Source organism: Leucoraja erinacea, chromosome 23 (assembly GCF_028641065.1).
Source record: "Leucoraja erinacea ecotype New England chromosome 23, Leri_hhj_1, whole genome shotgun sequence".
Lineage (NCBI taxonomy): Eukaryota > Metazoa > Chordata > Chondrichthyes > Rajiformes > Rajidae > Leucoraja > Leucoraja erinaceus.
In genome coordinates, this window is record NC_073399.1 from 17327184 (window position 1) to 17353424 (window position 26241).

A 26241-nucleotide genomic window follows, 5' to 3' on the forward strand; every position below is an offset into this window, starting at 1 on the left:
AGGGGAAGAGAAGGAGGGGAAAGTGCGATCCTCTGCAGCTCAGTTCTAAATGTTTGATATTTGGTTCATTCAAGGCTGATTCACCTGATCCTGACCAGCTGTCTCCTTGGGCAGAGAGACTTCGAAGAGAGATCCACCACCATAAGACAGACACAAAAGCTGGAGTAACCCAACGGGTCAGGCGGCATCTCTGGAGACAAGGAATAGGACCGAGAACCTTCTTCAGAATTCATCTGAAGAACAGTCTCGACCTGAAACGTCACCTATTGGTTTTCCTCAGAGATGCTGCCTGACCCGCTGAGTTACTCCAGCTTTTGTGTCTGTCTTTGGTTTAAACCAGCATCTGCAGTTTCTTCCTATACATCTTATCCACAACCATAAGGTTGCCTTTCCACATCGTGGGGATGGGGAGGGGCATGTGCAGCTCCAACAATCTGCATTCAATCCTGACTTCCGTGAAATCCATCTGTGTGGATTTGCATGGTTTCCCTTGACCACGTGGTTTTCTCCAGGTTCTCCATTTCCCCCTCCCCTCCCCACCGCATCTCAAAGAAATGGGAATCTGGTAGGTTAACTGGTACAAGATGCTACTATGTTTAGATGTTGGGAGAATCTGAGGGTCCGGTTTGTGGGAAGAATGTGGGGAGATTAAAGTGAGATTTGTGCAAATAGTTTCTTGATTGTCAGCGCAGGCTTGGCAGGCGAAGGAGCTGTTTCTATGCTATGTGACTCTGTAGGATTAATGACAGCATTATAGATCTTCCTGAAACCATACCTGAGTTGGCTTTCCAGACCATTTCCATAGCTGCCGTGCTGGGAGAAAAGAGGAGATTTTGGGACGATTCTCCACAGACGGCAACCTCTGCCTCTTTGATACCTCCTTGGCCTTTTGAAGTCGTAGCTCTTCCTGCCTCCTCTGTTTGATCTTGGTGGCGGACATCACCGACTTGACTGAGAAGGAGTGAGGGGCGATCTTGGCCTCTGCTTGCCGCGGGTCAGAGGAGGCCAGCATTGTCGGCACAGGTCGGGTCATGCAGGTTTGTAGCAAGAGTGTCGAGTCATCGTCGGAGCTGTAGGATGAGTCGTCGTTGTCTGACGAGCACAGGCTAGATGTGGAGGTAGAGCCAGATGTTGAGGAGGATGAAGACCCAGAAGACGAAGACAAGACGGAGAGTCTGGACATGAATCTCGACGTGACGCTCTGCCGAAGGTTTCTGCTTTCATCTTCGTCATCCATGTCGGAGAGGGAGCTGTGACTGTCACTGTCACAGTCCATCGCAAACTCTGACTGGCCAGTGTACTCATTCATGGCCAAGCTGAGGGGAAGGTTTCGCAGTTGAGCATGTTTTCCTTTGAGAAGTTCTATCCTTCTGTTTCGTTCCTTACTTAGCAAAGCTGCCTGGGAGTAGACAGCGCCAGACTTCACCCCAAACTCCTTCTCGCTCATCATCAAGGCCTTTCCGTTCTTCGTTTTGGGAGACATCACGCCCTCGTGATCTAATTTTACAAGGTATTCCGTTTCTGCTTTTCTCTTCCCACCTTTCGGGATGGATATGTCCAGTTTCTCCATCTTCCTGTACTTCAGGGGCTTGGGGTTTGGGATCAGACTAGGGCTGCTCCCAAAGGCACCAAACGTGCTGGCAATGCTACTGAAGGAGTCCACCTTGAAGCCACCGCTGAAAACCGGAGGAGGGAGGCCGTGAATGGGGAGGAAGCGCTCTTTACCCTTCATCCTTCTCGTGCTCCCGTTAAACTCAAACAGATTCTCTAGGATCATGGTGTTCTTGGTGGAGATCTTCTTTTTTGTCTGAACAATTCCTGGCCAATTTATCAGTGTTTCCGACCTTTTACTCAGCATGTATTCCCCTTTCAACAACGTCGATACCTCAGAGTTTGAAACTCCTTTTCCTTTTTCTAAAAAAAAAATGAAAGAACAAATTTTATAATATGGGTAATGAATCACCTTGCTGTACACATTATGTTGGCACAATTTTATAAAGGGATAGGCTAACTGTTCTTATAAAAAGTGTCACCGCACATTCACAATCCATATAGAGAAATACTGTTAATCCAGTTACTAAATCCAGAACTGATGTTTCATGCTAACAAGTCCATGCTGCGGTTTCCTTGCAGTTTGCTATTGTGGAGAAAAGGAACAGGCATCGTCAGGCAACAGGAGCCCTTCTTCAGTCTGTGTTCCGAAATGTCACCTATTTCTTTTCTCCAGAGATGCTGCCTGACCCGCTGAGTTACTCCAGCATTTTGTGTCTATCGTAAAGATGTACGACTAGGATATGGTCAAGCTCTTCAGATTCAGATTCAGATTCAATTTTAATTGTCATTGTCAGTGTACAGTACAGAGACAACGAAATGCATTTGTTGTTACTCTTATGTTCTTGCTCACGATATTCTCCAATAACAGAAGTGAGAACACTGCCAACTTGACAAATTGTTTAACTAAGAGGCAAAACTACACACGGGGTAGGATCTAGATGGGGACACTGTAGATATTAGTGGATTTCTTTGTGCAATAAATGGCCAGTTAAAATTTGCCAGGTCTACTTTGTGGCTTGGAGCTAGCAGATGTGGTAATTTGGTCTCCTGAACAAGTGGCAAGAACAATCTATGAAAGATGGTGTCCTTTTTTTATACATGTATTTAACATTTCAATAATATCGTTGGGACCCACCTGCACGTTGAACATGCGATGGAGCCTGAGAGAAGAAACAATGCGTTTCCCGCCTGCCTTAAAGGCAGTGAAGAATATTGGATCAAGAGGTTCACCAAAGTTGTTAGAACTATTTGTTTTACTTAGCTTTGATGGTCCCTCTCCCTTCAGGCAAGAGGTGCAGAGGTTTGAAAATGCACACCTCCAAATTCCAGTTACTCCCCAGCTGTTTATCAGGCAACTGAACCACCCTATTACCAAATAGAGAGCGATCCTGACCTACCATCTACCTCATTGGAGAATCTCGGACTATCTTTAATCCGACAGTATCTTGCACTAAATGTTATTGCCTTTATCCTATATCTGTACAATGAGGACGGCTTGATTGTAATGATGTATAGTCTTCCCGCTGACTGGAGAGCACGCAACAATGTACCTCGCTCGGTCCACGTGGCGATGATGGCCTAAACTTAACCAAAAGCTAAACTGAAGAAATAGAATTCCCCTTCAATTACTCTTGGCAGAAAACTCTAATGATCCCAACACTGCCAATTAATCACTGTGCCTGCCCATCCAATTAACTTCCGTCAGTCGGCATTCTGAGCCTCCCCGCCACTTCCAACATACTCACACTCTGATCGATTGGTTGACAACATACTCATCCCTATTTCCTGAGCTACGGGTACCATTCCAATTGGCACAGAAACCTTTCGCAACAGTTCAAACCCGGACCAGTTCAAAAGTACTGCATCTTAAGAAGGACATGGTGAGAATGTGTAACATTAATGGTATAATTAGAATTGGTTAGTTTTGACAGTTCAACTTGAAGGGTGTAAGTTATTTTGACCACATTCCAAAAAACACACATTGTTGTCAAGTCGGAAAGGGCACCGAGAAGATTTACGAGGATGTTGCCAGGACTCGAGGGTCTGAGCTATAGGGAGAGGTTGAGTAGGCTGGGACTCTATTTCTTGGAGCACAGGAGGATGTGGGGTGATCTTAGAGAGGTGTATAAAATCATGAGGGGAATAGATCGAGTAGACGCACAGAGTCTCTTGCCCAGAGTAGGGGAATCGAGAACCAGAGGACATAGGTTCAAGGTGAAGGGGGAAGGTTTTAATCGGAATCTGAGGGGTAACTTTTTCACACATGGAACGAGCTGCCAGAAGAAGTAGTTGAGGCAGGGACGTTTAAGGAACAATTAGACAGGTGCATGGATAGTTCAGGTTTTAGAGGGCTATGGGCCAAAAGCAGGCGGGTGTGACTCGTGTAGATGGAACATGTTGGCCAGTGTGGGCAAGATGGGCCGAAGGGCCTGTTTCCACGCTGTATGACTATGACTTTATTTGCATTAGTTTTTACTCTGCGCTTGACCTCACAAAATATAAAAAAATAACTTATTTAACAAAGAGATTTCTAGAGCAGGATGCTTAATATGAATCATAATGGGAGGGAAACACTAAATAACCAGCACGGAATTTTAATATTGTGTTACACAATGCACTTGGAGCGTACAGCTGTGGGTTGGAACTGAGTGTTTTTTGTGATGTCAGTGCAAAAGAGTTCCTGTTCTGTTGCCTGACATTATCCATTAAAATCCATTACATCCTCACTATAACTGGCATATAACAATGTATCTATTTTTTATTCATAATAGTAATGGTCAATTAAATTCAATGCTCCGCACTGTAAGATCGTTAACATTTCAATCTAATTTATTCCGCTTTTTGAATGTTAAAAGTGCATTTACTGTCCTCTCATGGGGAGATGCAACTGTTGCTTCTTCCCAGTCATCTTGGCCAGATGAAAGGCCTGCAGAAAGTGGCTACTTCCTTTCAAACCAAACACTTCTTACAACCTTAATTTACTTTCCAGTTATCTGACCGCTAAAATAGTTCTGTGGTATACACAGAGTCACAGTGAAGCTTAGCAGGTCTATCTGTCTGTGTAAACCAAACACTATCTTCTGTGCTGGCCAATATAATGAAGTGAATCGTACCCTGTGCCAGAAGAAAATTTGTTACTTCCTTCCCCACAACGATTTTGTCAAGTCTGTTGTCTGATTTAATTCCACTCCGTTCTTGAAACGGCAGCATATTCTCAGCCCTCTGTTTACATTAGACAAGTTCCTGGGCAATTTGTCTTTTGCTGGCCGCTAGTGACTTTACACAATTTCAAGATGCAGCCAATTTCCAGAATTGCACAGTGAACCCAGTTACTGTGGGCTTTTTTTAATAAACGGATATATTTTTGATCTGTTTAAAAATGATTACAGCTGAAAAGTACAGCACTGTTGTAGATTTATAAATTGTGTCTTGTGCATGGCGTAATAAAGGCACTTCCTTCTTCAGCAGTAAAAAGCCAATTGGTAATGGGAGACAATAATTGCACTTTCAAATGAATCCAACTTTTTGAACAATTAAAGGGTCAGGTTACATTCCTGCTACCACGAACCTTTCCCTTCTGCTGAACTTTAGTAGATGAAACCCAGGTGTCACCCTAGTGACACGGGGAACTGCAGATCCTTGCACTCTGTATCTTTTCCACTGAGCATGAGTTTGGCTTGATTGTATTTATGTATAATGTTGTCTGTTTTCATTCAATAACATGCAAAACCAAGCTTTCCGCTGTACCTCGATACGCATGACAATAATAAACCTAAATCTAAATCTAAACCTAGATCTAGCTGGAATCTTAAGTAAAAATCAAAATGCTGTTTCAAAATCAGTTTTGGAAGTGCTCTGAGTAAATATCACAGCGGCGCAGCAGTAGAATTGCTGCCTTACAGCGCCGGACACACGCTTTCGACCCTGTATGTGCGGAGTTTGTAATTTCTCCCTGTGACCGCATGGGTTTTCTCCGGGTGCTCCGGTTTCCTCCCACATCCCAAAGACGTGCAAGTTTGTAGGTTAATTGGTTTCTGTAAAAATGTCTCCCAGTGCGTGGGATGCGAGATGGGGATAACATAGAACTAGTGTACGGGTGATCGTTGGTCGGTGCTGAAAGGGTGGGCCGAAGGGCTGTATCTTTAAAACTAATCAAAAAAATTAAACTCAGAGGCAAGTTCGGGACGGACATCAGATCCAAGGATGAGTACGAATAAATGAGTGGCCAGGCCGTCTTTTTAACGTCAGGATATTTGTTCACCATGTCTCATCAAAGATACCAGAAGTTTTGCCAGTGACCCAAGTTCCTCACAACTAATATCTAAGAGAAATTACAAAGTGCAGGAGAAGGGAATTAAACTTCCACTCCCAAAGATACTGCATTAGGCCTGTCACTGCAACATTTCTGTACCGTGTGAAATTGTCCCATGTTGAGAAAATAATGACCATGTTTCAAGATCAACGTACCAGCTTTCCCTTTTAAGAAAGTCTTCTTGCCAGATTTTTTGCTCAGCTCTGCGGGGTTGTGGCCATCCAGAGAGTGATTCTGATTGCTCACTATACCATCTCGCCTTTCCACCGGGAATCTCCGGACCCGTAGCCTCCCGTTGGACACCAGCAAAGCCGGAGAAGGTTCTGTACCTGCAAAAGAATGGTTATCGTTGAAACGTGCTCATTTTAAGAAAAAAAATTGAATGTAAAGCCTTGGATTTTGGTTCTGTACAACTTTCTCTCCTGGAGCTGAAGGGAATGTACTGCTGAAAATCAACTGTCCTCCCTAATGCCCGTTCCTTTACAAATTGACAAAATATCACAGAGAATCCACAAATAACCCAACATGTTAATCAGCGCAACACCCAAAGTAATTCTGCATACAAATTGACCAAAATTACCCCACCGTTAATATTAACCCAGCAATTGGTACAAAACCGCAAACTGACCTGCATGTAAACTAACTCTGCATCCAAAATAACCTAAGATGGACATTGGACCAGGCAGAAGGGATTAGTTTATCTTGGCATTGTGTTCATCACAGACCTTGTGGGCTGAAGGGCCTGTTTTTGTGCTGCATTTTTCTATGTTCTATGTAAAACAATCTTCCAAACAAGCCAATTAGCCAAACTAACCTGCCTCCCCTTGGAACTTCTGAACACATTTGAAACCCAGTACCCAAAGTAAATCATAAATCCAACCACTCCAGTCCTCAAACCAGACCTGAAGCTTAGTCTAACACGGCAGATAGATACAAAGTGCTGGAGTAACTCAGCGGGTCAGGCAGCATCTCTGGAAAAAAAAGATGGTTGACATTTCGGGTCGGGACCCTTCTCCAGACTCAAAGTGGAGGGGAGAGAGCTGGAGGTAACAAAAGGCCTGAACAAAGCAAAGCCGGCAACAGATGACCAAGGAAGGGTGAAGTCCAGAATCGCCCTTTGTTGGCTGGGGAAGAGGTGATAATGAAAAGATATATGGATGCGAACTGTGGATGCTAACACAGAATGGGTTACGACCTGTAGTTTAGTATAGTTTAGAGATACAGCGTGGAAACAGGCCCTTCGGCCCACCGAGTCTGCGACGCCCAGCACTAACACTATCCTACACACACTAGGGACAATTTACAATTTTTAGCCAATTAACGGAAAAAAACTGTATGTCTTTGGAGTGTGGGAGGAAACTGGAGCATCCGGAGTAAACCCACGCAGTCCCGGGGAGAACATACGAATTTCGTACACACAGCACCCGTAGTTGTGATCGAACCCTGGTCTCTGGCGCTGTAAGGCAGCAACTCTACTGTGGCACCACTGTGTTACCCCTTTGAAACCCTGTGTAGGAATGTCCAGATCGTCAACTCTTGGCTCAGCAGGTCTTTGCTGCTCAGAAACTGTTTAGCAGCTCCATGTTTAGCAGCTCTACTCTGCCCAAGTTGGTAAGAATAAGCACTGAGCTTTGCAATGATGCAGCTCATGGCAGAGAAGCCTCTTGAGATCCTGAGGTCTGAGAAGGAGACTGAGCATCGTTGTACGTTCTGTGACTGAACTACTATTAAATGGAGTGGCCATTTAGATTACTCACACTGTATCTTATAATCAGGAGGCAGAAGGCGGATATTCGACAGAGAAATGCGTCCCACATCACCATCATCAAACTCCACGGTGACAAAATCATCTCTGTCCTCTTCTTCCTCATCACTGGAGCTACCTGCTGAACATAAAATAGCACACAATGAAATATGGTAAAGCAGAGGATTAGTTTAGTTTAGAGATACAGCGCGGAAACAGGCCCTTCGGCCTACCAAGTCTGAACCGACCAGCGATCCCTGTACATTAACACTATCCTTCACACACTACGGACAACTTACGTTCCTACCAAGCCAATTAACCTACAAACCTGTACATGGTTTGGAGTGTGGGAGCAAAACCGAAGATCTCGGAGAAAACCCACTCAGGTCACAGGTAGAATGTACAAGCTCCGTACAGACAACGCCATAGTCAGGATCTAACCCGGTCTCTGGCGCGCTGTAAGGCAACAACTGTACCGTTGAACCACCGTGCCGCCTGATACCAATCTTTGACTCTCTTACATCTTGGTTGTTGACTCACCGGCTGTTTTCATTTTGGTGAAGTTACACGCACTTCTAACAGGAATCGCAACATTCATGGTCATTGAGCTACAAACTCATATTTATCTTACACGCTCAAAATTTCAAATTAATCATGAAACAACCATCTTAAGTTGCAGCGGGAAAATGGAGATACACACAAACAATTCAGTCGGGACTGTGTAACACGGTGGGACAAGCAAAATATTTAACACAACAAAAATTCTAAATCCGTCTTTGCTGAGTTGGGGAGAAAGTAGTTTAAGTAAAGATCGGTTCATCCATCATCAGCGGTTTCACTGTAACTTAATATTGAATTACTATGCATATAAATATTGAAAATTCCAGGTTGCAAGGTTCTGTCGCAACACCAAAAGTGCATTGATCCCAGAAAATACCTGAGGGAGAGGGAAGTTTCCTCTCAGTACTGTAGGTTTAAAAGACTTGTTATTCAGTTGCTAAAAAACGTTTCAGTTTCACTGCATCTAGTTCGCAGAAAATCTCAGTCCCTTCCAGTTACTGAAATGATGGAGGAGGTTGTATTTTATATAATTCAGGTTCCAACTACACCTCTATCCATACATGCCTCTCTCTGAGACTTTTGCCATAATGGGTTTTAGATAAAAATGTTATTTATCGTGGCAATGTTCGTGGAAATGTATTTGGTCAATGCCGTCCCTCAACTGATATAACTGAAAATGATTATCTTGTCACTCGCATGTTACTATCTTTGGGGGCTTGTCATGTACTTTTTGGTTGCTGTACTTCCTACAAAACAAGACTTTTAGACTTTTAGAGATCCAGTGCAGAAGCTGGCCCTTCAGCCCACTGAGTCCGTGCTAACCAGCAATCAACCCCGTACACGAACACCATCCTACACACTAGAGATCATTTTCAATTTTACCAAAGCCAATTAACCTACAAACCGGTATGTCTTTGGAGTGTGGGAGCTTCCAGAGAAAACCCACGCGGTCACAAGGAGAACGTACAAACTCCGTGCAGACAGCACCTTCAGTCAGGATCGAACCAGGTCTCTGGCGCCATAAGGCAGCAGCTCTATGCCACCCTGCCTCCCTCAGACACAAGTACTACAATTCCAAAGTATTTTATTGACTGTGAAGCACTTTGGGCACCATGAAGGGCACCATGCAGGTAGAACACCTCTCTTTCATTGAGTCACATGGTGTAAGATCACAACATTATAAATAGCACATTTGATAAAATTGAGGGGAAAAAACTTGGGTATGCTGAATTTATTTGTAGCTTAGCACTGTAAACATTTGCAGGTAGCAGTCCTCTTGGTCGGTGGGATTGAAGGCATTTTAGCAGAGGAATTAAGTATTTCGCTATGCAGAGAGAAACAGCACTTTTTGATTGTTGGATCCAGGTGTATTCAGACTCTTATCAACTTCTATCGATGCACCGCAGAATGCATTCAATCAGGTTGCATCACAGTGCAGTTTGGGAACAGCTCTGTCTAAGATTGCATGAAATTGCGGAGAGTTGTGGATGTAGCCCAGTCCATCACACAGACCAGACTCCACACCATCAACTCCATCTATACTTCAGGCTGCCTCGGGAAAGCAGCCAACATAATCAAATATCTTTTCACCCTGGTCATTCCCTTTTCTCCCCTCTCCATCGGGAATAAGATACAAACGCCTGAAAGTACATACCACCGGGGCCAGGAACAGATATTAACCCTCTGTAATCAGACTACTAAACAGACTCCCTATAAGCTGGGGTGCAGTCCCAATCTTCCAACCTAGCCAATTGTAAACTTTGCACTTTTTCACTGTAACTGTAATGCTGCAATTCTTTATAACTATGCTCTTCAATCTAGTATTTTTCTTTACACTATCTGTTGTGGATAGCTCGATTGTACTCAGATATACAGGTGCACAACCTTTTATCCGAAAGCCTTGGGACCAGACACTTGTCGGATTTCGGACATTTTCGGATTTCAGAATGGAAGATTTTTAGCGTAGATTAGGTAGGTAGCGCGGGCGGCTTGAAAAGTCTGGAGCTGCTGCCTCCTCCCGGGAGACCGGGAGACTCATTGCATAAATGTTAGTCAGTTAGTTTGGAGGGATTTTATGTGGTGGTGGTGGAGTCGGGGTGAAGGGGGAAACTTTAATTCTTAGTCCCCTACCTGGTCGGCGACTCCCAACCTCGCGGAGCTGGGGGCTCCGTCCGGCCGCGGGCGGCGCCGGTTGGAGCTCCGACCCCGGCAACTCTACCCCTGGCTGCGAGGCGCTCCAAATCCAGCGCCGCCCGCGGTCGGACGTCCCAGCTCCGGGAATGTCGGGAGTCGGCAGCGTCGCAGCGCTGGGATACCAGCGGGGAGCGGGCAATGCCTTACCGGGTCGCCGTGCGGCAAGCTCCGGAACGCTGTGGCCGCCGACACACAACATCGCGGAGCGTCGCTGGATTTGGAGCCGCGGAGTTGGGGGCTCCGTCCGGCCGCGGGCGGTGCCGGTTGGAGCTCCGACCCCGGCAACTCTACCCCTGGCTGCGCGGCTCCAAATCCAGCGACGCTCCGCGATGTTGTGTGTCGGCGGCCACAGCGCTCCGGAGCTTGCCGCACGGCGACCCGGTAAGGCATTGCCCGCTCCCCGCTGGTTTCCCAGCGCTGCGACGCTGCCGACTCCCGACATTTGCGGAGCTGGGGCGTCCGGCCGCGGGCCGCGCTGGATTTGGAGCGCCTCGCAGCCAGGGGTAGAGTTGCCGGGGTCGGAGCTACAACTGGCGCCGCCCGCAGCCCCAACGGCCACAGCGCTGCGGAGCTTACTGCACGGCGACCCGGTAAGGCATTGACCGCTCCCCGCCTCTCCGACCAGGTAGGGGACTAAGAATTAAAGTTTACCCCTTCACCCCCCTTCACATAAAAGCCCTCCAAACTAACTGACTAACATTTAAGCAATGATTTACAGATGTTTAAGCGTCTCCCGGTCTCCAGGGAGGAGGCAGCCGCTACAGTAGTACAGACCTGGGTTGACCGTGGGTCGTTTTGGGTCAAGTTTGGCGCCAAACGCGAGCTTTGGTGCGCAGACGACATCTGGAAAAAATGGCCGGTTTTCGGAGCTTTTCGGTTTCTGGAACACCGGATAAAAGGTTGTGCACCTGTAGTATGATCTGATATCATTGAATAGCACACAAACAAGAACTTTTCTCTGTATCTTGGCACATGAGCTAATAACAAACCAATAACCAACACTAGATGTTATTAATTCATGATGAATTTCATGAAATTCCTCAGTCAGACTGGATTGCTTCATTTTGCGATCTGGCATTGTGATTACTTACACACAGCTCGAATAATAAGTGCCATTTTCCAAGTTGCTGTAGATACAGTAAATATTTGCAACAACAGACCTCTAATGTTGGCGGATTTTGGTTATAGGGGCACCCACTTCAGTTCTTTAGTTTATTGTCACATGTACCGAGGTACAGTGAAAAGCTTTTGTTGCGTGCTAACCAGCCAGCGGAAAGGCAATACGTGATTCCAACCGAGCCATTCGCAGTGTACAGACACATGAATAACGTTTAGTGCAAGATAAAGCCCTTAACGTCCGATCAAAGATAGTCCAAGGGTCCCCGATGAGGTAGATGGTAGGTCAGGACTGCTGTCTGGTCACAGTAGGATGGCTCAGTTGCCCTAATAACAGAACAGGCAACTTCTGCCAGTTACCCAAAATAATTTCACAGGTTCAAAATTATTAAGTATTCAACTTCTCCTACTTGAACAATAAGTTGGTAAAAGATTAAAGATAAAAAGTAACTGCTCCTGAAGTTACAGGTGGCAATGTGTTTTGAATTGAATTAGTCAGTATTTTTTACAAATTGAGCTAAACTCTGAGATGTGTATAGTATCAATGGATGAAAATTCATTGAAATAATTAATATAACATATGATATCAGGTACAGGGGCAGACTTCATCTGACTACAAAATATGGATGACCTCTGTGATAAATGCCTGTGTCAAGAAGCTACCATAGCGCACTCTTTTGTTTTTTGTACAAAAATCCAAAAATTCTGGTATGAAATATTTGATATTTTTTCAAAATTAATCAAAATAAAACTGGTACCAAAACCAGAATGGATTATTTTTGGAATATCGGAAGGTAACCCTGAACTAAACGTGTTTCAGAAGAATTTATTTAATTACGGGCTAATAATGGGAAAAAAGCTTATACTTAAATTCTGGAAAAATGCGCCGACACCAACAATAAAAATGTGGATATCAAATATGTTTGAAACATTACATCTGGAAGAGATGAGATTCCTCTTAGCAGGTATAGCAGACCAATTCCAAAAGACGTGGTCTATGTTTCTGGACCTATTACAAGTATGAGGTGCAATAGTAATTAAAATAAATAAATAAATAAATAAATGTTATCAGGACCTGGTAACGGGAGGTAAAACAACAAAAACAGACTTGGTTGGTAGTCCCCTTTCTGCGGAGTTTAATGTTATAATAGAGCGATTGTTCCTATTTTCTTTTTCTTTCTTTTCTAGGGTCTACTTTCTCACTTTACTTCCTTCTCTAACTTCTTTTCTAAGGGGTTTCTTTTCCCAACACTCTTGCACTTCACGACTCTCGCGCACTTTCTTTACTTTCTTTACTTCTATCTTTTTCTTAAAGCTCAAAAAAAAATGAAGCGGTACAAAAAATGTATTAAGATATATGTGTTGTGTAGTATTGTAATTTACCGTACTTCTAATAAAAAAAATTAAAAAAAAAAAAAAATAAAAAAAAAAAAAATATGGATGACCATGTTTCAATTCATTTTTTGCCCACAAGATATCAGGATTGTTTCTGTCGATGAGTGCCAGCGGATTGGTTTGCACTAGCATTAGCCCATCTGCCTTTCTCTCTGATGGTGAAATACATCTGAATCTCAGCAATGAACTTTAGCGTAAAGTGCAGGAGAACGGCACTTTCCCAAGCCAGGGTACTGTCCAATTCATCTCTACCCCATTGTGGACATTGGACTTTGTCTCTTGAAGCAATGCACTACAATGCTAAGAACTATATTCTGCACTCTGTGTCCTCCTCTTTGCTCCATATATTGCACTTAAATTTGATTGTATCTAAGCGTAAATTTGTGTATCTGATCTTCTGTGGACAGCGTGCAAAACAAAGCTGTTCACCGTACCTCGGTACACATAAACCTCAAGCAGGTCCGTCGTTTAAACAAATCTTCACCGATCTGACCCTTTTTTCCCCGCCCAATGCTTGCAAATAACATTGTTCAAAGATCCATTTTGACCTTCCACATACCAAAGACTCAGTGAACAGATATAATTTATCATGTTTAGAGCACATGCTGAAGCTGCCTCTTGTGGGGAGATGGAGGATGGGGTTGAGGGTGATGGTACTTCATCAGTTCTTGAAACGTAAAATTCACCCCTATATGAAAGTTTGAGAACAGATTGAAACTCCGCTTTTGGCCTTGACAGCTTTGTTATTTGATGGAAACAAAAAGCTGGAGTTACTCAGGCAGCATCTTTGGAGAGAGGAATGGGTGACGGTGCGGGTCGAGACCCTTCTTCAGACTGGTTAGGGATAAGGGAAAGGAGAGATGTAGATTATGATGTCGAGAGACAAAGACCAATGATATGCAAAAAGGCAACGATGATAAAGGAAACAGGCCATTGTTGGCTGTTTGTTGGGTGAGAACGAGAAGCTAGTGCGAGGTAGCTGCACACTGAAACAAATATATGAGTTTCTTGCCTTTTCAACTGCAGCCTGAATGTATGGCAGGGTTGCATTGAGGTGGTGGCAGGGAATGCAGGGTTAGGGATACACATCTGCCCTTCTTGGCTACAGAAAAAAAACCTTTCAACAACCTTGCAACTGACCCAGAGGTTAAACTCCTAGCTCAGTCATAAGGGGCCACAAAATCAGTTGACACGTTCTTTATTCTTTACTTACATTTGTAGGAGACCCCAATTTTTAAGCAGTTAAAGGGATTCCTTAAAAAAATTGATCCTAGCCAATTTCATTTTCAGATGGCTTTGGGGAGGATACAAAGGAACTTGTTCTTCTGATTGAGAACATGGGTGACACAATCATAAAGTCTAACCTTGTCCATTTAGATATAAAATCAGAAGGCACTTTTTCACCTAACGGTTTAATGGAAATGCAAAATTGGTAATCTTATAAAAAAATCCCTTCCCCATTCTCCCCCCCCCCCCCCCCCCCCCCCCCCCAATAGCCTTTCATTAGAAAGATTAAGATTGATAAACTGGCATGTTTGGGTTTATAGCTTGAGTGTATGAAGTACTTATACAATGAGAAGGGTTGTTGCTCGCTATATTTTGTGCACAGGATTATCCTCTGAACCCAATTCACAAGATGGAAATAGGCACAGCGATGTCCAATGTCTTTCCATGCCAATGTCTTTTCCAAATTAATCTTCCTAAAGGCCAACAGTGGAGTTATCGGTGACACAAGCCATTAGATGTGTGAACATACTGCCTAAGAGGTACCTTAGATAGGTACATGAATAGGACACATTTTGAGGGATGTGGGCAGGTGGGACAAGTGAGATGGAACATGTTGGCCGCTGTGGACAAGTTGGGCAGAAGGGCAAGTTTCCATGCTGTAAGACTCGATGACTCTATGAAAGGGTGAGCTGTTGCTGCATAGAGTAGAGCAGATTCACAAAGACCACAAAGGCATGACTGTCAGGAACCCCCCCCGCTCCCTTCCCCACCTCCCCCCCCCCCCTCCCCTCCCATAAAAATGCTGCTGTGTTCCTCCAGCATCCAGCATTTGTTTTTTCTCTGAACTTGGTTCTCTGATTTCAAGCAAAAGTCCTGAGTCAGAGGGAGTTAATAGCACAACTTCCCACTAGGCTTTGATGAATGACATCTGGATCTTGTACTCCCCAGTCACATTCGACCTTGGAGCTCGTCAGTGACGGATATGACCGGTCTGTTCTCATCTCAAACATTCATACCGGCGGCATTTCTCTCCACTTCACTCCAATATTATCAACATCCATCACCCCTCTCTCAATGTGAGTAGCAGCATCATTTACACAGCTTGCAATATTCAGCATGCACCGCAAATCCATCACCTTAATGGAGTACTAATTCAAATTTAAATGTTTGCGCAGCGGCGGTGGAAGTGGCCTTCGGTAGATAATTATACAATATTGTTTTTCTCTGCTGACAATTGTAGCAGACTCATGTAACCGACCCACGGCTCCCTTATCTCCTTGCAAGATGATCAGTCTGGAGCAACATATTTCCGTTGCTTTCCCTCGTTACTGGTCCGCCCTGCACACCCTGTTCACATGCAAGGCCAAGGACTTTCATCATAAAACCGACAGTATATGCGAACAGAATCTAAAAAGAATAAATGCCTGTACGAAGAAGGAATCACATCGTGTGTTGGGGGTAAGATAAAGAGCCAGTGGTTATGGGGAAAAGGCAGGGGAATGGGGTTAAGAGGGGAAGGTAGATCAGCCATGGCAGAGTTGACTAGATGGGCCAAATGCCCTAATTCTGCTCCTTTCACATGAACGAGTAGGCCATTCAGCCTCTCCAGCCTGTTCAAACATTCGTTTAAGACCACAGCTGATCTGTACTATTTCACTTTCATTATTCCAGACCAATTCCCTCTTGTTTTCCCTCCTCCACAAAAATCTAAAGCACAAAATGCTGGAGCAACTCAATGGGTCAGGCAGCATCTCTAGAGAAAGTGGATGGGTGACATGTTGGGGCCAACCCGAAATGTCATCCATCCATTTTCTCCAGAGATGCTGCCTGACCCGCTGAGTTACTCCAGCATTTTGTGTCTGTCTCTGGTATAAACCAGCATCTGCAGTTCCTTTTTATTCCACAAATATATATGTTTAAAAAAGCATTTTGCCCAACTGAGCAGCTGCATTTGATAGAACATTGTGGCAAGGTCATATACATGGTGCAGGCAGTTATTAAAGATCGACTCATACGCATATATGCTCCATAAATAATGGGACAAATGTCCTCCAGCCCTGCAGAACATGGTCTGGGAGATGAAGTGGGGGGGTTGCGGTTGTCTTGTCTGTCTAAACAAACCCCAGTTTTCCTCTCTCTCATGCAATCTAAATGACGACGCACTTCTTTACACTGAACTCTTTCAGTTTTCTCAACTCAACTCGTCACTGCAAATTGCTGCTCCCATCCAGAGGCTAACTTGGTTATACATTTTTACATTGTACGATTTTTACTTAAAAAGTGCAAAATGTAGACCTCAGTATGGTCCCCGGGGAGACCACTTCTCACTTCCTGCCTTGATGCCAACTCATCCACTGTCACACAAAACCAAATATGAATACATCAGCATATGCCCATTGAATGTACGATTCAGAAATGCAGCCCCGTTGACATCAATTTTGAAAGTCATATAATACACAACTTCCACTTCCACATCGCCGATGCAAATGAGAACAATGTTCTGCCCCTTTTCCTCCAACCTCTTCACTAACTACCTCTAATGTCGTACATCGCCAATTTGTGCAGATTACAGGTGGAATCTTGAGTTGTTGGGTAAATGTGAATGGATTATTCATTAATAATGGACAGACGGTGGAAGAAATGTTGGGCATTAATGCTCAAATCACCACTATAAATCCTCAAAGTCATGCAACAAAATACTTTGCTGTCAAACTATGCATTGCCGTGTGTTGGAAGGAACTGCAGATGCTGGTTTACACCAAAGATCGGCACAAAATGCTGAAGTGACTCAGCGGGTCAAGCAGCATCTCTGGAGAAAAGGAATAGGTAACGGTTCGGGCCGAGACCCTTCTTCAGACTGAGATTCAGGGGAGCGGGAAACTACAGAATATGAAAAGGCACAAAGAACAAATGAATGAAAGGTATGAAACGAACAAAACATAGCCAGCAATGATACTCGAATAAAGTGAGAGCCCTCAATGGTCCAATGTTGGCTGTGGAAAAGGTGATAACGAGTAAATACAAACAGTGAAACTAAGCAGGATGGCAGTGAAACTAGTAAGACGACTAGGGTGGGGGAGGGACGGAGAGAGGGGGAAATGAGATAAATTAATATTTATACCACTGGGTTGTACACTGACCAAGTGGAATATGAGTTATTAGCACCATTGAAACAGTTATTTGAGCAGACCAAAAGGTACCATCTCTCTAATCGCTATTTCTGTCCTTATGTGTTATTTATTCTGTCCGTGCACTCAGAATGAATTACAAATAAGGACAGAAATGCTGATTAGGGAGAGGCTGGAGTAGTTATCAGAGCGGCACAGTGGCGCAGCGGTAGAGTTGTAGCCTTACAGCAAATACAGCGCTGGAGACCCGGGTTCGATCCTGACTATGGTTGCTGTCTGTACGGAGTTTGTATGTTCTCCCCGTGACCTGGGTGAGTTTTTCTACGAGATCTTCGGTTTCCTCCCACACTCCAAACACGTACAGGTATGTAGGTTAAATGGCTTTGTAAATATAAAAATTGTCCCTAGTAGGTGCAGGATATTGTGAGTATGCGGGAATTACTGGTCGGCGCGGACCCAGTGGGCCGAAGGGCCTGTTTCCGCGCTGTATCTCTAAACTAAACTAAAAAACGAAGAAGGTTTCAGGTAATATTTTCGACCAAGAGCAGAGCAATGCATCGCACCGGGAGGTTGCAAGTCCATACATGTGTTAGAGATAATGGCCTGGATAAAGTGGATGTGGAGAGGATGTTTCCACTAGTGGGAGAGTCTGGGACCAGAGGTCATGGCCTCAGAAGTAAAGGACGAGAGTGGGTAAAGAGGGTAAGATAGGTCAGCCATGGTTGAATGGCGGAGTAGACTTGATCGGCCAAATGGCCTCATTCTGCTCCTGTCATGAACACGAACTTATAGTGAGGGAAGAGGTTTCAAGGTGTACGGCTACCCAGGCAAGAACAGATGAAGGTGCACAGTGGAAGGGTCAACTCAAGCTGCTGTTTGTTAAGAAAATCCCAGACAGAACAGATTTGGCTGACCCCCCCTCAAAGGAAAACTTCACAGATGCCAGAGTTGTTAGAATTCCTGTCCCTTGAGATGATCTAGAATCTCAGGAAGCTGTGATTATTGATTCTGAGAGTGAAGTGATAGTCGCAACAGTGTTGGAACTGAGCCAAGACACAGAAGTGAGGATCATTCCTTGGTTATCAGTGTTGTGGATGATACTTCAAATGAATGACGCTCAAACAGGGCGAGATTTGAAGGTACCTATTATCGATGAGGCAGTAAGTTATGATACAGACATAATTCCCAAAGGTGGTTACGATGGATTGCCGTGAAGAGCATGCTGATACTGGGAGCCCAAAGAAACACTCGAACAGCCCAGGCAGAAACCACAACCAAATCACATCACTTAAACTGAGCAAAAGCAGATCAAAGTATACTTTGCAGTCAAACACGACATTGTCATGTATGTATGTATGTCGTATATAGATATGATGGTGAAGATATAATCGGAAGCGCTGAAGCAAAAGAAAGCAGGCAATCAGCACTCATTGGAGACAAAGTATCAGAGGAGCTACATGGACTGGTTGATATTGGACTCAAATAGAGGCCAAGTCAATGGATATTTGTCAAGGCAGAGATTGATAAATGTCATAGTTTAAATGATGCTACCAGATAACTACTTATATGTATGTAGATAGTTGGTTGTTTGAATGGTTTTGTGACTATATTTTAAGAGGATTATATTTTGGGGTGGTACGATGGCTCAGCGGTAGAGTTGCTGCCTTACGGAGCCAGAGATCCGGGATCGTTCCTGACCAGATGATGTCTGTACGGAGTTTGTATGTCCTCCTCGTAACCGCGTGGGTTTTCCCTGGATGCTCTGGTTTCCATCCACACTCCAAGGCCATACAGGTTTGTAGGTTAATTGGCCCAGTATAATTGTAAATTATCCCTAGTGTGTAGGATAGTGCAAGTGTACAGGGACCGCTGGTCGGCATGGACTTGGGGAGGGGGGGGGGGGGGGGGCGAAGGGCCTGTTTCCGCTCTGCATCTGTAAAATAAAACTAAACTAAAGGAGGTGATGTAAGAAAGTGCAAGTGGAATTTCAAGAACTACGCACACATGTGGTTTGTCCTTGATACATTCTTGTACAAGTTCTGGTGCTTTGTTTGAGAATGACGACCTTCCACAAAGGATGTACTGTTGTTAGCTCTGCCGATTTTGAGTAATAGAACCGGCAGCAACACCAGAAAAACCCACAGACACTTCACTACGTTAATTTTTTTTTTTTTTTTAAACGTCAGCCCAATTTGAAGCATTTAAGGTGCTGTTTCCACTTATCATTAATTGGATCGGGTCTGTGCTAGCTTTTTCCAGCTGTTTAAAGGAATGGTACTTCAGCCAAGTTGTAGCCTGGCTTCTACCAGTGGGTTGGTCACACAAGCAGAGATGCAGAGATCCATGCTGGGCCAATTACGATTTCCTTGATTTAATGAGAATGTATCCAATGTTTGTTAAACTCGTTTGCAAATCTGAATTCACTCTATTTTGACAGTTTGATTGAGCTGAGTTATAGTTTCAGTTGAAACTGGTAAAGCAAATGGTTCCTGCAGGTTCAGTGGCCGTTCAAATTATGCTTCTGACATTCACTCTCTGCTACTAACTCTGGTAGCAACACTGGTGAAATAAATATGTTTCATTCAGGCTAAAGTGAATAATAGGTGAATGGGCGGAACAGTGGTGCAGTGGTAGAGTGGCTGCCATACTCTGGCGCTGCCATACTCTTGCAGCGCCAGAGACCCGGGTTCGATCCCGACTACGGGTGCTGTCTCTACAGAGTTTGTACCTTCTCCCCGTGACCGTGTGTGTTTTCTCGGAGATCTTTAGTTTCCTCCCACACTCCAAAAACCTACAGGTTTGTAGGTTAATTGGCTTGGTTTAAGTGTAAATCATTGCTAGTGTGTGTAGGATAGTGTTAATTTGCAGGGATCGCCTGTCAGTGTGGACTCGGTGGGCCGAAGGCTGTGGACTCGGTGTTGCTAAATTAAACAAAACTAAATAGCCATAAGTCATCACTGAGTTTGTTTGCTTAGAGCATTTTATGAGTTTGCTTTATCCTGTTTGCTTCTTGCTTCCAAGATGACGCCCAACCCAGGTGGCTATGTGCGCGCTAGCCACAGAAACAGATCTACAATCACAGATTACAATCGCTCACACTCTTAAATTTCTCCTACAGCAACATTTCTTACTTTAACTATGATTTTCTTAAAACTCCTCGACCTTGCACGAAATGTTATTCCCTTGTCATATATCTACACACTGTAAATGGCTTGACTGTTATCATGTATTGTCTTTCTGCTGACTGGATAGCACGCAACAAAAGCTTTTCACTGAACCTCGGTACATGTGACAGTAAGTTAAACTGGAGTGTTCAAGAAGGAACTGCAGATGCTGGAAAATCGAAGGTAGACAAAAGTGCTGGAGAACCTCAGCGGGTGAGGCAGCATCTATGGAGCGAAGGAGTGAAACGGCCCGAAACGTTGCCTATTTCCTTCGCTCCATAGATGCTGCCTCACCTGCTGAGTTTCTCCAGCACTTTTGACCAAGTTAAACTGGAGAACTGGTATTGGTATAATATTATCTACAATTGGTATTGGTATATTTGGCTTTGTTCTGTACCATCCCATACCTCCAGTGTCCCCCTCCCTGTCTCTTTGTCTGATGAAGGGTCTCAACCCGAAACGTCACCTATTCCTTTTCTCCAGAGATGTTGCCTAACCCGCAGAATTGCTCCAGCATTTTGTGTCTATCTTTGGTGTAAACCAGCACCAGCAGCTCCTTCTTGCACTTATTGTCACATGTAATGAGATACAGTAAAGAGCAATGGAAAGATTTGAGTTGAAAGTATGCACAGTATGTTTTATAGTTCAGTAGACTTCAGCTCAACATGTCAGTGCCAAGGCAATCAAATAAAAAAAAAACCAAATCATTTCTACTGCGCAAATGATCAAAATCTTTGTTGTTTTGAGATTTGTCATTTTGTTTGCAACTGATGTAGCCTGCTCCTGTTAATTAATAGTAATTTTCTTGCTGAAAACACTTTGCGCTGATTGCAGAAACTGCCTGTGGTGGCGAGACGAGTACTTTGTTTAACAATGAAGCCTGAAGCCCAGTATTTAAATGGCTCCAGGCCTCCTGCCTGCCCAGCACAAACTAGGCCCAAAGAGGACTCAGGATGAAGTTCCATTCTTGCATTGCAACTTGGAGTGCAGGGCTGGTATTGCTCCATGGAGAACAGGCTTTGGGAAGAGCTCTCACATTCGATTAAATGTTTTTTTTCTCCACAAACAGCAGTAAAAGACGCGTCCTGTTGGGTCTGTCATTAGTACTTTTCTGCATCGCCCGAGGCTGCACTTTTGTTCATCGGAGAGCATCTGCAGCAAACATGTGTTGTGGCAGAAACCATAGCAATGAAGGTATGACAACACCATCCTTGTGATCTAACAGTGCTGCATGGTGGTGCAGCGGTAGAGTTGCTGCCATACAGCGCTTGCAGCTCCAGAGATCCAGGTTCGATCCCGACCACGGGTGCTGTCTGTACGGAATTTGTACGTTCTCCCCGTGACCTGCGCTGCTTTTCTCCGAGATCTTCGGTTTCCTCCCACACTCCAAAGAAGTACAGGTTTGTAGGTTAATTGGCTTGGTAAATGTAAAAATGGTGTGTAGGAGAGTGTTAATGTCCTACACAGGGATCGCTGGTTGGAGCGGACCCAGTGGGCCGAAGGGCCTGAATCTCTAAACCAAACTAAACTGAACTAAAGTGCTCTGAGTTAGAAGCATTGTTAAACGGAGAAAGCTCAGTCTGAACTGAGAATCTGGCTTGGAAGCACGGTGTGTTTTTGATGTTTTATGGCAGTAGAGGGAGAGGTAGTTCCAAAGGCTCTCTGGTTAACATGCTGCCAAACTGTAAAGCGAGATTGTGTATGGCTTTCCAAAGGTCGCCTTTACTCTTCAGTAGGTAATTCCGGCAGTAATGCTGACATATCTCATGCCCAAACATTCAAAACCAAGGCTGCCCTCAGGTTTTGAGGGAACTGGTTGGCTTTGCATTGTTCGCTGCTGTGAAACTGTTCATGGGTCTCCATATAACAAGAAGGGAAACTGGAAAATGCATGCTCAATCTACGGAAAATGTAATGGTCTCCCAGCTTCAACTGTCCACTACATTTGACATTGGTTAGATTTTCAATGGACAAGTTCACAAACGGATGAGGTGCGAAAGCAGCTGTTTTTTCCTGCATTTACTCAAATGTTACAAGCTGCTTAGGGGTATTTAACATACCGATGCCAACTAGGAGTGGGCAAAATTATTCCTCCCTTTATGCCAATAATAAACGTAGACCTCTTCGGAACGGGTGTTGGATGCAAACTAGTTAGAACACGCAAGTTTAGTTTAGAAATACAGCGCGAAAACATACCCTTCGACCCACTGATCCCCGTACTATCCTACACACTAGAGACAATTTACAATTTTATCAGGCCGATTAGCATCCAAACCGTTACGTCTTTGGAATGTTGGAGGAAATTGGAGCACCCTGAGAGAACCCACACAGGTCATGGGGAGAACATTAGAATTCTGTACAGACAGCACCCATAGTCAGGATTGAACCAGGGTCTCTGACGCTGTAAGGCAGCAACTCTCCTCTGCATCACCACGTCGCCCTTAAGAGTCCCATGAAATTCAGGGACAACATGCATAATACACCTGTGTGAAGTACGCAATGTGGATGGCAATGATATCTCAGGAAATCTAAAGCCAATGAAATGATACATTTATTAACCACCTGCTCATTGTAGTTGATGCAACATCGTGCATGCGATCAAGACATTTCTCAAGTTTTATTGGTCAATTCTGTGCAAAGCTTTTTGTTAGAGAGGCTGAGAGAAGAGTCATTGGTCTCATCAGTCATGCGTGGAGCAACTCTGCAATGCACAATCGATCGTGGACTGATGGCGTGAGGCTACATTCCCACCACATACCTGTGGCTGCCCTGTGGAAACCTGTAGTGGGCCTGCACTTGTTAATGTGGCTGCACAGCAGCAGCCCCTGCTCCAAACTTTCCACCGTGGTCTGGTGATGAGTGGGCCGAAGGGCTTAATTTGTCTTTGCAACTGACACCAGGCTGAAGGTCGTGGAGGAGGGTAACTATAATAACGTGTGTGGCTGTGCACATAAACTGCATCTTGCATTCACTTCTGCTCCTGACAAACACTGGTCTACATGCAGCACCCCTGCCAACACACTTAGCATTTGCAATTACTTCCACAGATCAAAGAAATACGCGGAGCTCTGTGGTGTCTTCAACGTGAACAAGGCTCCCCGTCGACTTACACAAAATCTTCATCATGGTCCTCATTTTACATGATGTAAAACTACATGATGTCGCCTTGCTTCCTGCCACTACGACATCTTAAATTGCTCCTTGGATAGACACAAAGTGCTGGAATAACTCAGCGGGACAGGCAGCATCTCTGGAGAGAAGGAACGGGTAAACGTTTCGGGAAGAGACCCTTCTTCAGACTCTGTCTAAATGCCTCTTGTCATATGTTTTGGTAAATTCTTTGGCATCTAATGTTGATGGTGTTATTTTAGTGAAGTGCCTCTGGATGTTTTAGCATGTGGTAACTGTGATACAATGCAAGTTGTTTCTTTTCATAATTTTCATTAACTATTACATTAGCGACTAGCAATCAAGCAGTGGGCTGCATTTTGATGCAGACAAATAGGGGAAATTATCTATGCGTTCTTTAACGTAAATACGGATCAATGGTGTAATATGTTGCATAGGAAATTCAAGGCCCGAAATGGTCAGATTGAGTTAAAAGATATTAGTGTTTAAGAAGGAACTGCAGATGCTGGAAAATCGAAGGTACACAAAAATGCTGGAGAAACTCAGCGGGTGCAGCAGCATCTATGGAGCGAAGGAAATAGGCAACGTTTCGGGACGAAACGTTGCCTATTTCCCTCGCTCCATAGATGCTGCTGCACCTGCTTAGTTTCTCCAGCATTTTTGAGTTAAAAGATACATAGGACTAATACCTGGACACTTATTAAAAGAGTTTAAGTATTACTATCGCAATGTTTAAGAAACATTTAGACAGGTACAGTACATGGCTAGGACAGATTTAGAGGGGGATTGGCAGACAGGTGGGGCTTGTGTAGATGGGACATGTTGGTCTATGTGGACAAGTTGGGTTGAGGGGCCTGTTTCCACACTGAATGCTGAATGATGAAGTGAATGATATGATGAAGTGAATGGCTTGTCAAACAGAAGGGCCTTTTGGGCAATAACATAGAAAATAGGTGCAGGAGTTGGCCATTAGAGCCAGCACCGCCATTCAATATGATCATGGCTGATCATCCTAAATCAGTACCCCGTTCCTGCTTTCTCCCCATATCCCTTGATTCAGAGCTATATCTAACTCTCTCTTGAAAACATCCAGTGAATTGGCCTCCACTGCCTTCTGTGGCATAGAATTCCACAGATTCACAACTCACTGGGTGAACAACTCTCTATGTTCAACGTAAAACTGCCCATGAAAGCCCCTTGTGCGTCCTGACTGACATAAGGTCTTGTTTTAGTACAGTGGTGCTGTCTTGCTTCACACTGCCCATCGTGGAGCCAGCCAGAGAGTTCTCAGTGTACATGAATACAGTGGACTGTGCTGCACTAACGCTTCTTCTGACTCACTAGGCCAAGGGATTTAGTCATCTGGTGTTTCCTTTCTCAATGCTACGTGAATGAAATCCATTTGTCCTCGCATTGGAAAGCAATTGCATTGGCTTCTGGATCACATCACATTACCGCTCAAGGCTGATGGGGAATTGTCCTCCCCGAACGACAAAATGTACCGGATCAGATGCTCACATAGTGATTGTACTCCCATTGTTGCCATGGGGAAAATAGTCCATGTGACCGTGAAGCATGCCTGTTACTGGGCACTCTCAGCCCTAACCGCTTTCATATTTCATAGGGCGGCACGGTGGCACAGCAGTAAAGTTGCTGCCTCACAGCGGCAGAGATTCAGGTACGATCCTGACCACGGGTGCTGTCTGTACGGAGTTTGTACTTTCACCCTGTGACCATGTGGGATTTCTCCAGGTGCTCCGGTTTCCTCCCACATTCGGGACACATTCCCACAAAGACGTACAGGTTTGTAGGTTAATTGGCTTCAGTAATAATCATAAAATTGTCCCTCGTGTGTAGGACGGTGCTAGTGTACGAGGTGACCGCTGGTCAGCGAGGGCTCGCTGGGCTGAAGGGCCTGTTTCCGCGCTGTACCTCTACACTAATTTAAACAGCTCCATAAATAGGTCCCAGGCCAGCGCTGTAAACCCAGTTGGGTAACTTCGTTAACTTTGGTTCTGACCGCTCTCATCACTGACATCTCAACATGGCTTATCGATCGTTCCTGTCTCACTGGTTATCCCTCTGACTCAGCAATCACCAGGCCAAAGTCAAGTGTTGATCACCACTGATCCCAACTCACTAATCGCATCCCCAGCCTCAAGCAGCTGGTGATTCTAGTCCACTCACCTTCCACAGTCCGATCCACAAGCAGCCCTTTCAACCTTTCTCGTGACTGCCTGACTCCTGCCCCAGGCTCAGACTCACCTGATCTCCTTTCACCCTCTGCCCAGGCATAGTGTACGCAAAAGGGAAGCTACTGCCTTTTCAGGCAGGGGGCCCACCAACACCACAGTGTGATGACTTTACCCACCTGCATTGTGCAAAAGGACTTTGAGATGGCAACCACTAGGGCAGTCTAATGCTTTTACAGAGCTTGACCAAGGGTCAAAAGCAGCCCTGAGGTCTGCCTATGCTACCCCTGGAGCAAGGAAAACACTTCCAGAAAAGCTTCCAAAAATGCAGAGATTTACCAGGATGTTGTCAGGACTCGAGGGTCTGAGCTATAGGGTAGAGAATGGGCAAGCTGTGAGTTGATTCCTTGGAGTATAGGAGGCCGAGGGGTGATTTTATTGAGGTGTATAAAATCATGAGGGGATTGATAGGGTGAATGAACAGTCTTTTACCCAGAGTAGGGAGATCAAGAACCAAAAGAACATAG

At 44.6% G+C, this 26241-nt stretch overlaps 1 protein-coding gene across 1 annotated transcript in view; it reads right to left on the reverse strand.

The window, feature by feature from the left end:
• bahcc1b (BAH domain and coiled-coil containing 1b) overlaps positions 1-26241 on the reverse strand; it is a 275740-nt gene that overhangs the window by 13471 nt on the left and 236028 nt on the right. The window contains 3 exon segments of the mRNA XM_055653977.1: positions 776-1914; positions 6022-6195; positions 7624-7752. Coding sequence (XP_055509952.1) covers positions 776-1914; positions 6022-6195; positions 7624-7752 — 1442 coding nt within the window.